Genomic DNA, 13,535 nt, shown 5'->3' on the forward strand with positions numbered 1-13,535 from the left:
CTACTATTCATCCTAGTAACGATGGGCGGGGTTTAGATCAGCCAATGAAAAGAAATGTAGCTATTGACGTCGTGACTGTCATGCCGTCTCAACCAATCAGCACTGAGTTGCTATGACGTCACGTCATTGTCGTGAGGCCCGCTCATTCCCATTGCGACTCACCAGCTGATCGGACGCATTTACGTGGCGGGATTTTCAAAATGAGTACTCATGACATGGATCAAAAGCCGGAGCCTGACCGCAAGCCAAGGATACTAGATGAAACAGCGTTTCAAAGATTCAGCATTGGCTCAAAGTAAGTGACAACTGTACTTATTTCATACAACTATGCCTTGAAGCTAGAGTTTTGTCATCTCTTCAGCGTTAGTGAAATATCATTGAACTAGAGTCTATTACATTTGGTGCATCTAAACAGCTCTTGCTCATTCGGTGTTTTATGCCTGCCTCAATTGTCTCCAGTTCACTGAAGACAATGGCTCAGTTCTTGGAAGCTCGGAGACAAATGGAGGCGCAAGTTTCCGTTCTCATGTCGGATTTTGTTGATGGGTGGAAGAAAACACTGCACAAGACCGTCGGTAAGATGGACAATGCCGATCTTGACATTTTATGCAGATAATTGTTCCCTTTCATTGGTATTTCATTTCACTGGTTTCATTTTACTAGTATTTGTCTTAAAGGAGATATATTTACTATACAGGGTCGTATTATATATCATTAAATGATTTCTTCCATTTTATTCAACTAGTTTTTAAGACTACCTAATCTAAGGGGAAATAACTCTATGTGTAAAAGGGGAGACTATCCTCAACCTACGATAATATCCTATCCTGAACTCTGGCATCATTGACACGCAGATATTGAGTATGGAACAATGAGACACCTATGGCAGCAGATCATTGCTGAAAATCTGGAGACTGCACATATTCACGATCGTGTGAAGAATGAGCTCGGACGCTATGACGGTCCTCTTGAAAACTTGCGTTCGTAAGTAAAAATAGTCCTAGTGTCAATCGAACTTGTGGCACATGTTCTTCGTAGTATCATCGGCCATTACAGTGAATCACTACAGTGAAAGTTGTTAAACATGGTTAAGATTCACCTGACTACCTGCCATTTTTTAAGTATTCAATGTTTTCATATTGAAGAACATTTGGTTCCGACGTAACTATGAACTATGAAAGGTTCTTTTCTAGAACTGATTTATTCACATAAAAGGTTAATATACTGGCCAACAGACAGTCCTAGCAGTCATCCATGCAAAAACTATTACGTTTGTCTTTTCATCTTATGATGCTGATCAACTAAATAGTTTAGTCAGTGTTTCTAGTCTAGAAATGGGCAGAAATTGATAATTGTTTGTAACAAACAATTATAGTATTTCTTTAGACTCCTAGATACCACACTTAGAGGCCTTAGGGGGCTTATTTACAGAATGATGTAGCAAATTGTCCAGAAGTTACTAAAACCCATGGACAGATGCAATAACCATTTTTGCTTTTTAACCAAAAGTGATAATAAAGAGAACTCAATATAGTTGTGATATTAAAAGTGGTACAAAATTTTAATTGTCATGTACTGCTGTAATGAACTTGATTCAATGTTTCTGTTATAGCTACATGAGGGCACCAATCCACCAGAAAGCTGAGGAGATTCTTGAGTACTACAAAGACACTCAAGATAGGCACAAGATCATCCTGGAGAGCATCAGCACAGCCAAAAGGGTATGCAAGTTTCCAAAAAAGTAACTGTCGAAATTTTCCCACATAAACGGGAAATCAAGAACCACAAATGTTAATATGTTTTTTAGATCAGAATCATTGTTTATATGCACATTACTTTTTTCTTTTTCATTTACTATGTAAAATGTGAAACATGCTCTAACGTTATCCATTAAAATGTGCTCCTATCTACAGAACTAACATCAACACATCCTTTCAGTTTTTTTAAAATCAAGTGTAATCAGTGTGATACTTTTTCTTCAGATTTATCATGAAAGGATGAGGAGACTTGAAGGTGCCAAGGAAGAGATGGAGCGAAAGAAATATCGCAGCAAGTCTTCAAAAAAATATCGTGAGCTTGACTGCAGGATACTTCGTCTTCAGGGTGATGTTGAGAGAGGTCGCTTCCAGTACCTAGAGCGTCTGAATCAAGAGAAAGAAGAAAGACCTCTCTATCTCAAAGTGAGTTAAATATTTGTTTATAACTAGTTTTCACGTTTTAATATTTCTTTCCATCTAAGATATTCAGGACTCAACTTAACTGGTGGGTATTTGGCGCTCATAGCTTCAGAAAGATGAGAACCTGCTATTGTTGTACCTCTATTTACAATGTGACGAAACTATGCATTTCAATGCAGACCCTCAAATTTTGTAACTGACATGTCACATGATCAGTATTTACCTGTCACGTAATGAATATTGACTCATCTGCTAGAAAACAAGATGGCATCTGGTACTAACTTTCATGGCTTGTAACTAGGTTAATGTAATGAAACAGAGGATGTTTTTTTAAAGGCTTCATAAACCTTAAAGTGAATTTCAGTGGAGCAAAACAAATGTTTACTCTTGCCATGGTCAATTTGCGAAAACAATGGCCCTTGGACCTGACCCCTTTGGCAGTCTGATTGGACCTCGTCCAGTGGCCTAGGTCATGGGTGGGGTCCTTTTTTCACATATTGACTTCGTCAAGAGCAATTATTTGTATATTATTTAAAGTATTTGGCCATGTGGGTCAGTAAACAGTCTTTACTCATGTACATGATATGTAGTTTGCTAGTGGGGTTTTAATGAGCCATTCTTTTCTACATTAGAAGCTAGAACTGTGTTAAAGCATATTATCCCAGTCTGAAACTTTTGCCACTGTTTCATTACTCAAGTCTAATTAAATTTGTTTTATCTGGTAGCCATTAGTTAGGAAAAAATCTACTGATCTGGAAGGACAAATTCAGGCTAGTAACTCAACTCTTTTTTTGCTCAGACTGTTTTCCCTACTCAGGAATTCTCATGACCTGCTCATAGGCTGATATTACGCCCCGAGTCTGCAGCCAATGTCAGTAGAAATTCCAACATTGGAATTACAAATTTCCAAATTCATGTAGTTATTGTTATAACCAGTGATAACCAATGTTATGGCTCTGCCACTTGCAAGTCACTGATAACGGGATCGATAAAGAGGACCGAAAAGTCTTTAGTGCTTAGTTTTTACACTACATGTATTAAGTTGAATGCAATTTAAAATACCTCTTAATATGAGAAAATAAGAATGTTACCAAAATCCCAATTTTGAAAAAAATATATGCCTTTTTATCAGTTTTTCTTCCAAGGGCACCTCATTTGAGATCCAACAAAATTACAAAAAGTGACATCAACATAACCCAAATTAAACAAAGCTTGAGATCTGTCAGGAGTATAACACACTCACATACATAAATAATAACCTTCTCTGATGCAAAGATATTGTTTTTATATGACAGAGCATGAAGAAAGCAAAGCGTAGCTTTGACAGACTTGAGAAGGACAGACTCACGCATGTGAGGGATATTTTCCTGGAAACTGTCAAGATTTCAGAGCTTCAAGAAGACCGGTAAGCTGACAGTGTACTGCAGTGTACAGACATAGGTGTCCTTGTATCCAGACCTATAAGACATACCTAGGTCCATGTGCAATAAAAGCAGCAAACAGGGACTGATACTAATAGTTTGCTCTGTGGTATAAAAAGATATTTATTTGATCAGTTACTTGATAAGCACAGGTAATATAATCTATAGGGAAGCATGCAACAGGACATTTGTATACAGGGAATGGTATTGTGGTTTATTTAACTACATGTATATATACCTAACTTTTCTTGTTAAAATTAGGCATATTTAAACCAGTGCTGGTTATTACTATGCTTATTATGATCCAGTAACATTAGTGCCACCATATATGTCTTATTAATCTACCAAAACAGTCAGGGCTTTAGATCTGTGCAAGAAGCACATTTTATTTTTCATATGAAATGAAAATTTAAGCATTACAGATTTTTGAGTTAAAAAATCCAACATTCTAAGTCTTAAGTTTTCAGACTACAAGTATTAACTTTTACAAATAATTGTAACAATTAATGTACAGAATGTGAAAGGGCTCCGTTTTTAAAAGCCTGTCTTTTCCAATTCCCTGCCCAATGAAGTATGTATTAACCAGAATATCATTTTCTATTCCAGGGGTAGCAGAGAGACATGCACAAATGAGCTGCGCCGCAACCTGGAGAACCTCAAACTGGAGCAGGAGATACTGAAGTATGACAAGGTGTTCCTCAAAGACTATGACATCCCAGCCTTCCAGGTACATCTATACATGACACTGTCCCTTCTTCATTCAGGGTGGTCTCTTATCTTTTCATGCATGACACTGCTCCTACTTGACTCTAGGGTGGACAGCGATGTTTATATGCATGGTACTGTTATTAATGCTACCATCACACCAAAGTAGTTCTATCCCGTTCTACCCCGTTCTAAACAAAATACTAGAACGGGCTGTGATCACGGTAGAATGCATAGTTTGGCGTAAAATACGGTGCTAGTTCGTTCAAAGCAGTCCTCAATACGTCTATCTCGTTCTTGTCTCGTTCTTAGCCAGTATGTTATCATTATAAGGACTAGTGGGCTTAAACTGTTAAGTTTCTATCTCTGCTTATGAGTGCACACTGGTGCCAACATGTATAACAATGCTCCAGATTGTCTTATGGGTGGACACTGGTGCCAACATGTACAGTAAACTACAGTTATAACAAACTCAAAGGGACCACTTATTTTAATTTGTTATAACCGTAGTTCGTTATAAACATATGTACAGCATACATACAGCAAATGGACGGGACTGAGAAACAGTTCGTTACATCCGTCAGTTCGTTGTAAGCGTGTTCGTTATAAACGTATATACTGTATAACAATGCTCCAGATTGTCTTATGGGTGCATACTGGTGCCCACATGCATGTCACTGCTCCAGATTGTCTTATGGGTGCATACTGGTGCCCACATGCATGACACTGCTCCAGATTGTCTTATGGGTGCATACTGGTGCCCACATGCATGTCACTGCTCCAGATTGTCTTATGAGTGCACTCTGGTGCCCACATGCATGACACTGCTCCAGATTGCCTTATGGATGCACATTGGTGCTCACGTGCATGGCATTGCTCCAGATTTGTCTTATAGATGGGCACTGGTGCCCACATTCATGACACTGCTCCAGATTGCCTTATGGATGCATACTGGTGCAAACACACATGACACTGCTCCAGATTGTCTTATAGATGGGCACTGGTGCCCACAAGCATGAAACTGCTCCAGATTGCCTTATGGGTGCATACTGGTGCCAACACACATGACACTGCTCCAGATTGTCTTATAGATGGGCACTGGTGCCAACATGCATGACACTGCTCCAGATTGTCTTATGGGTCGACACTGTCGTCTGCATACATGACACTGCTCCAGATTGTCTTATGGGTCGACACTGGTGCCCACATGTATGACACTGCTCCAGATTGTCTTATGGGTGGGCACGGGTGCCAACACGCATGACACTGCTCCAGATTGTCTTATGGGTGTACACTGGTACTCACATGCATGACACTGCTCCAGATTGTCTTATGGGTGGACACTGTCGTCTGCATACATGACACTGCTCCAGATTGTCTTATGGGTGCACACTGTCGCCAACATGCATGGCACTGCTCCAGATTGTCTTATGGGTGCACAATGTCGCCTACATGCATATCACTGCTCCAGATTGTCTTATGGGTGGACACTGTCGCCAACATGCCTGACACTGATCCAGATTGTCTTATGGGATGCACCCTGGTGCCAACATGCATGACACTGCTCCAGATTGTCTTATGGATGGGCACTGGTGCCCACATGCGTATCACTGCTCCAGATTGCCTTATGGATGCACATTGGTGCCCACATGCATGACACTGCTCCAGATTGTCTTATGGGTCGACACTGGTACTCACATGCCTGACACTGCTCCAGATTGTCTTATGGGATGCACCCTGGTGCCAACATGCATGACACTGCTCCAGATTGTCTTATGGGTGTACACTGGTACTCACATGCATGACACTGCTCCAGGTTGTCCTATGGATGGGCACTGGTGCCAACACGCATGACACTGCTCCAGATTCTTATGGGTGTACACTGGTACTCACATGCATGACACTGCTCCAGATTGTCTTATGGGTGGACACTGTCGTCTGCATACATGACACTGCTCCAGATTGTCTTATGGGTGCACACTGTCACCAACATGCATGGCACTGCTCCAGATTGTCTTATGGGTGCACAATGTCGCCTACATGCATATCACTGCTCCAGATTGTCTTATGGGTGGACACTGTCGCCAACATGCATGACACTGTTCCAGATTGTCTTATGGGTGTACACTGTCGCCTACATGCATATCACTGCTCCAGATTGTCTAATGGGTGCACAATGTGACCTACATGCATGACACTGCTCCAGATTGTCTTATGGGTGCATACTGGTGCCAACACGCATGACACTGCTCCAGACTGTCGTATGGGATGCACACTGGTGCCAACATGCATGACACTGCTCCAGATTGTCTTATGGGTGGACACTGTCATCTGCAGGCATGACACTGCTCCAGATTTGTCTTATGGATGGGCACTGGTGCCAACATGCATGGCACTGCTCCAGATTGTCTTATGGGATGCACACTGGTGCCAACATGCATGACACTGCTCCAGATTGTCTTATGGGTGTACACTGGTACTCACATGCATGACACTGCTCCAGATTGTCTTATGGGTGTACGCTGTCGCCTACATGCATGACACTGCTCCAGATTGTCTTATGGATGCACATTGTTGCCCACGTGCATGACACTGCTCCAGATTGTCTTATGGGTGTACACTGTCGCCTACATGCATGGCACTGCTCCAGATTGTCTTATGGGTTCACACTGGTGCCAACATACATGTCACTGCTCCAGATTGTCTTATGGGTGCACAATGTCGCCTACATGCATGACACTGCTCCAGTTTGTCTTATGGGTGCACACTGGTGCACACTGGTGCCCACATGCATGACACTGCTCCAGATTGTCTAATGGGTGTACCCTGGTGCCTACATGCATGAGACTGCTCCAGATTGTCTTATGGGTCGACACTGGTGCCAACATGCATGACACTGCTCCAGATTGTCTTATGGGTGTACACTGGTACTCACATGCATGACACTGCTCCAGATTGTCTTATGGGTGGGCACGGGTGCCAACATGCATGACACTGCTCCAGATTGTCTTATGGGTGTACACTGGTACTCACATGCAAGACACTGCTCCAGGTTGTCCTATGGATGGGCACTGGTGCCAACACGCATGACACTGCTCCAGATTGTCTTATGGGTGTACACTGGTACTCACATGCATGACACTGCTCCAGATTGTCTTATGGGTGGACACTGTCGTCTGCATACATGACACTGCTCCAGATTGTCTTATGGGTGCACACTGTCGCCAACATGCATGGCACTGCTCCAGATTGTCTTATGGGTGCACAATGTCGCCTACATGCATATCACTGCTCCAGATTGTCTTATGGGTGGACACTGTCGCCAACATGCATGACACTGTTCCAGATTGTCTTATGGGTGTACACTGTCGTCTGCATACATGACACTGCTCCAGATTGTCTAATGGGTGCACAATGTGACCTACATGCATGACACTGCTCCAGATTGTCTTATGGGTGGACACTGTTGCCTACATGCATGACACTGCTCCAGATTGTCTTATGGGTTCACACTGGTGCCCACATGCATGATACTGCTCCAGATTGTCTTATGGGTGCATACTGGTGCCAACACGCATGACACTGCTCCAGACTGTCGTATGGGATGCACACTGGTGCCAACATGCATGACACTGCTCCAGATTGTGTTATGGGTGGACACTGGTACCCACATGCATGACACTGCTCCAGATTGTCTTATGGATGGGCACTGGTGCCCACATGCGTATCACTACTCCAGATTTCCTTATGGATGCACATTGGTGCCCGCATGCATGACACTGCTCCAGATTGTCTTATGGGTCGACACTGGTACTCACATGCCTGACACTGATCCAGATTGTCTTATGGGATGCACCCTGGTGCCAACATGCATGACACTGCTCCAGATTGTCTTATGGATGCACATTGGTGCCCACGTGCATGACACTGCTCCAGGTTGCCTTATGGATGCACATTGGTTCCCACGTGCATGACACTGCTCCAGGTTGTCTTATGGGTGCATACTGGTGCCAGCACGCATGACACTGCTCCAGATTGTCTTATGGGTGCACACTGGTGCCTACCACCATGACCCTGCTCCAGATTGTCTTTAGGGATGGACACTGGTGCGGACATGCATGACACACCTCCAGATTGTCTTATGGGTGTACACTGGTGCCTACATGCATGACACTGCTCCAGTGCCTTATAATTTTTAGCATCAGCAGAGACCATAATGTGGCACCAGAAACTTATTTAAACAGATTCTAATGTGCCAATCTTAATACAAGGACTTTTGAACCCTAAATATGTCATTGTGACATGCCTGTATCAAAGCCTAGTTGTTACCCTTGCAACATCGATATGTGCGATAGTCCAATCATATTTAGCACAGGAAAGTGAGCTTGATGTGGCAAGGGTGGAAACAAGACTTTGATGATAAGGCTAGTGGACGCTCTTGCATTGGGAAGATGGTCTACACCATGTACTGATGTTTGCAAAATAATATTTATAGAATCCATCTCACTAATGTTTTTATACATTAAGTGTGTTTTAGTCCATAACAAATGAGTTATTAGATTTTCTTCACACCCAGCTCTCTACTACCAAATACCCTGCCTCACGTCATTTTAGTGGCCTTGCATTAAGTACCATCAGGCCATTATTGCTACATGTGTTGTCTTCTTTATTTATTTGATGAAATCAATTATATACACATAGTCCTTGATGAGAATCACATCCATCAACAATTTTTTTGTTCAAAGATGACTTGAACAGTTTGGTTCAAAAAGAAAGTATACAAAATAAAGTGCCTCCAGCTTCAAATAGATAGATATAAATTAAAGGAAAATGAAATAATTTAGTCTGATCTTATGTTTTGGTTTGTATAAATTTTGTTCCTTGGTTTAATATCTAAAGCAAACATTTATACCAAACAGCACGTCTCCTGCAATTCATAATGGATGCTGCACAGGGGAACTGATTAATCTTTGAATATAGATATGATCACTGGATCATCACTTTTAGGGAGTGTGAGTCATTTGTTTTTATTTATCTTAGGAGTATGTACCTCACCAATATGACGAGGGAGAGGAGGAAGAAGAAGTAGGAGAACAAAGGTCTGATGGAGAGCAGGAACCAGAAATGTGAGCAGGTGTTCTTACATGTTGTAAGAAGTTGGGGGTTTACAGAATCCCTGGTTTCTCCAAATTAGTATACTCATTCAGCTGTGTCACAGGTGAATTAACTTTGTAAAGTTTGGGTATCATATTGAGTATTCAAAATTAAGGGGTCCCTGAAGTCCTTGAGGTTTGCTGCTAAAGTATTTGAATCTAGGGATGCCAAATATTTGATTTTTAACATTAGGGTTATGACAGGACTATGGGATTTTCATGTATAATTTCAAACACTGATATTACTAAATTGCAGTAAGTAATATGACTTTTAATTTTTCTGTATTTTTTTTCAAGGTTTATTTCTTCATCACATCACATCATTTACTATTTAATGTAAACTTTCTCCATTACAGCATTGTGGAGACAGCAGTGGAGAGCTGTAAGTATTTATCATGCATAGATCACTACTTTCTAGGGAATCCCAGATTGTTGATAATCTCCCTGACAAATAATACTTGGTGATACTTGTGATTAGACAAAATTTACGATTTTGAAATCATGTTTAACTGCAAGGTCTGATAGATCTATCACAGAAGTTCTGTTGGTTGGAAAGTATGCTTGGGGTTTTCTTTGAATTGTTTAATCCTTCTTGAAACCATTCTTACAATGTCCCTGTTACTGCTAAGTATGTTTACAGCATAACATTTCAGTGCAAACCAGCCTTGAGAGTTGTAAACACTAACCTTATGTTACAGTGACCACCACGGATCAGCTCCCGAATCGCACCCTTCTGCCACCGCTGCAGCAACAGTCTATCCCAGTAGTTCAGGACATTCAAGACGACCAGCTCTGGTGGGCACATATCAGACCTACCAGGAGAACAATTGATCCTCTCACAGCCCCTCCACCCACCACACTCAGGGATGTTGCAACTTCCTTTGTTGAGAGTGAGTAGCCAGCTTGTGTCTTTCTGATATAACCCCACAGGTATTTGGGTAAACTGGTCTCCAGTAACTCATGCTAGTTGAAAGAGCTGACACATGGGGATCTGGTGATAGTGATGTGTGATCTGGACCAACTTGCTCATGATCATTGTGCTATTGCAGTTGTTACTCCTGTACATAGTTGTAACCAAGATTGCATAATGTTGGTGTGTCATTGTGTCCACACTGGGTTGTGTTGCTCATGTCATCAACCATTTGTTTGCCTTGCTTCATATTGATTTTCTCACAGGCCATTGTGTATTAAGTGGAATGATATGTGGTGTATCCACTGTCAGATATATCATACTTATTGGATAGGCTCTTTCAGAAGATGGGTGCAGAATAGTAAAAATGCATATTACTTATATTGAAGCTGCAGTACTTATAATACTGTATTGTTTGATCAGCAAAAAGAGATGCTTTTATTTGTTAAATTGTTTGCTATGTTACCCTGATGGCATGGTTTGACACTCACATTTTGAACCACTACATAGCACCCGTGAGCTGTAACTACAGCATCTTCCCAAGGCAAGGGCGTTAACTGACTATGAAAGTCCAGTCTCTACCCTTGCCAAACTAGGCGGGAATTTCCAGGCTTGATCGTTGCGCCACCAGGGCTATTACTAGTTATGTCCCTTCTATGTCCCATCTATTGACCAATCAGATTCCATCTCTTATATCACTTGCATTTGCAGCAAACAAAATGGTGATGCCCAGTCAAGTCAATCTGATCAATAATCAAGATCCATATTGTACCCCGCGAAATGCATCAAATCACTTGAGCACCTTGATTAATGAAAAGATTTGCAATGATTTGTCGATGCACAGTTTGCAGTACACATGCTTTGCAAATCATGCAATTGACTGAAATCTGGACATTGAAATCCACATTGTTTACGAAGCGGATGTCTAGTTTGTTACATGATTTTGCTTGGACTACGCATAGACTCGTTAGTCTAGGAAAAATGTAACTCAGGAATTCCAGCCTAGTTCGGCAAGGGTGGCAACTGGACTTAAATCGTCAGTTAACTCCTTTGCCTCGGGAAGACGCAGCTACTTGAAATCTTTGTAAAAAAATTGTGCTATTTCCATGTTTTTTTCTTGATATTCTAGAGAAACTGAAACATGTCAATAAGTCACCTGAACCATCCTCCAGCGAGGACGAACATGTTCCCTTCTATGCTCCTGGTGGAACATCTAACATGACAAATGTCAGAGTCAAGGTCATTCGAGAATACGGTGGAAGGGGTCCAAAAGATCTGCCTAAACTCAGAATTGGTATGAATCTTTTTATTTATTGTTTCAGTTTTACTGCTGTTGACATGTGCACAGCTAATAAAACCCTCTCCAGGACGTTTCACAAGCACCTTGCATAATCCATTTATTTGTGATTGATTGATTGTTTGATTGTTTAATTATTGGTTCAGATGTTTTAAGTTTGTGGGATAGCAATGGTTAACATGTTCCCTTAAGTGGACTTCCCAGTTTTCATTCCCTAGGTCAGTACAAAATGTGAAGCTAGTTCTTTGTTCAATGGAGATCAACACATATTGTGTTTTTCACAATGTTTTATATTTTCACCTTCATTTGACACTTCAACAATACTCCTAAATACTCTCAAAATACATTTCCTCTTCCTATAAACATTTCCTCAGAAACCATCAGACCAATGAAGCTGAAATTTTACATGCTTGTTCCCAATGATATCTTCCCAATTTGTTCAAGAGATTTGTTTTGCTATATGTAATTTTGTCCTTGTTTAAACCTGCTCTCAAAAGGCTCAGTAAACTTCTTCTCCCATGAATTTGCCATCATGAGGGAGCTGAACTTGTTCGAAGTCATTAGATTTTAGTGTCGGATATTTGTCCTCAGTATTCATGCTGTATCGTTTTGAATATCAAATTTTAAGTGTCTGTCTTTGTTGACATTTTAAACTGTTGACAACATATCTAGGTGAGCTACATTGCCATGGCTCTATTTTTATTCAGGTCAGACGATCAAGCAGAAGACTGTAGCCAATGAACATGGCATGGCCTATGGATGGAGACGATCCAAACTCACTGGGCGTAAGAAGTATGGCATGTTCCCTGTTGAGTGCACTGAGCTCAAGCCAAAGTCGAAATTCTCCGACAACATCTTTGCCATTACTCGCAGAAACTAGTAACTTTCCTATATCTACAAGTAAACTGAATATGCTTTTTGAAAGAAATCTTAACCATTGGAATACCTTTTAGGCTACAGCATATCAATATTTTCTTTATTGAAAATTTAAATTAAGACAGAATTTTTTTTATAACTCTTAAGACAGAAAGCTGAATTGTTTTTGAAACTTAACTATTAACCCAAGTAAGGGGGGAGGATTTTGTAAATTTATTTTTTTAGACATTTTGCTGATACATACTGTAGTTTTATGGATAATTGTGTGATATTTATATACTTTGATGCTTTGATAGTTTATGTCTTTATATCAGTGTTTATTGTAATACTATTTGATATATTTATTCTAACTGTTTCCGATCACCAGTGTTGAGAAAACCAGGCCAGTCCCCTACCAATATGTTAAATCTGTTTGTAATGTAAAAGTTAGCTTTACATTACGTCATTTTAATTTCTATTCAGTTTCAGTGTGTGGACTTGTATGGGAGACCTTGTTCAATAATGAGATAACATAGGTACCCTGGCTATTTGCATCAGTAATGAGATTACATAGGTGAGCTGGCTATTTACATGAGTAACAAGATTACAAAGATGACCTGGCTATTTACTTGAGTAACGAGATTACATAGGTCACCAGGCTATTTACATGAGTGATGAGGTTACATAGATGACCTGACTATTTACATGAGGAACGAGATTACAAAGGTATCCTGGCTATTTACATGAGGAACGAGATTACAAAGGTATCCTGGCTATTTACATGAGTGATGAGGTTACAAAGGTGTCCTGGCTATTTACATGAGGAACGAGATTACAAAGGTATCCTGGCTATTTACATGAGGAACGAGATTACAAAGGTATCCTGGCTATTTACATGAGTGATGAGGTTACAAAGGTATCCTGGCTATTTACATGAGTGGTCAGGTTACAAAGTTATCCTGACTATTTACACGAGGAACAAGATTACAAAGGTATCCTGGCTATTTCATGAGTAAT

The 13,535-nt window shown here is 40.8% G+C and overlaps 1 protein-coding gene across 1 annotated transcript; it reads left to right on the forward strand.

Moving 5' to 3' along the window:
* The first annotated feature begins 200 nt into the window (after positions 1 to 200).
* LOC139463694 (protein kinase C and casein kinase substrate in neurons protein 1-like) lies at positions 201 to 12,543 on the forward strand. Its single transcript, XM_071244953.1, has 12 exons — positions 201 to 295; positions 460 to 575; positions 855 to 984; positions 1,613 to 1,721; positions 1,983 to 2,180; positions 3,473 to 3,582; positions 4,205 to 4,325; positions 9,344 to 9,429; positions 9,813 to 9,838; positions 10,155 to 10,346; positions 11,496 to 11,660; positions 12,371 to 12,543. The coding sequence occupies exons 1-12, from the start codon at positions 201 to 203 to the stop codon at positions 12,541 to 12,543; spliced, it is 1,521 nt and encodes a 506-aa protein (XP_071101054.1).
* The last annotated feature ends 992 nt before the right edge of the window (positions 12,544 to 13,535 follow it).

The sequence above is a fragment of the Haliotis cracherodii genome, unplaced genomic scaffold (assembly GCF_022045235.1).
Source record: "Haliotis cracherodii isolate W230 unplaced genomic scaffold, xgHalCrac1.p SCAF_1, whole genome shotgun sequence".
Classification (NCBI taxonomy): Eukaryota; Metazoa; Mollusca; class Gastropoda; order Lepetellida; family Haliotidae; genus Haliotis; species Haliotis cracherodii.

Coding starts and splice junctions, on each gene's coding strand:
- LOC139463694 (XM_071244953.1), top strand. CDS start 201: ATGAGTACTCATGACATGGATCAAAAGCCGGAGCCTGACCGCAAGCCA. Junction 296..459: donor AGATTCAGCATTGGCTCAAA/GTAAGTGACAAC, acceptor AATTGTCTCCAG/TTCACTGAAGACAATGGCTC. Junction 9,430..9,812: donor GGAGAGCAGGAACCAGAAAT/GTGAGCAGGTGT, acceptor TCTCCATTACAG/CATTGTGGAGACAGCAGTGG.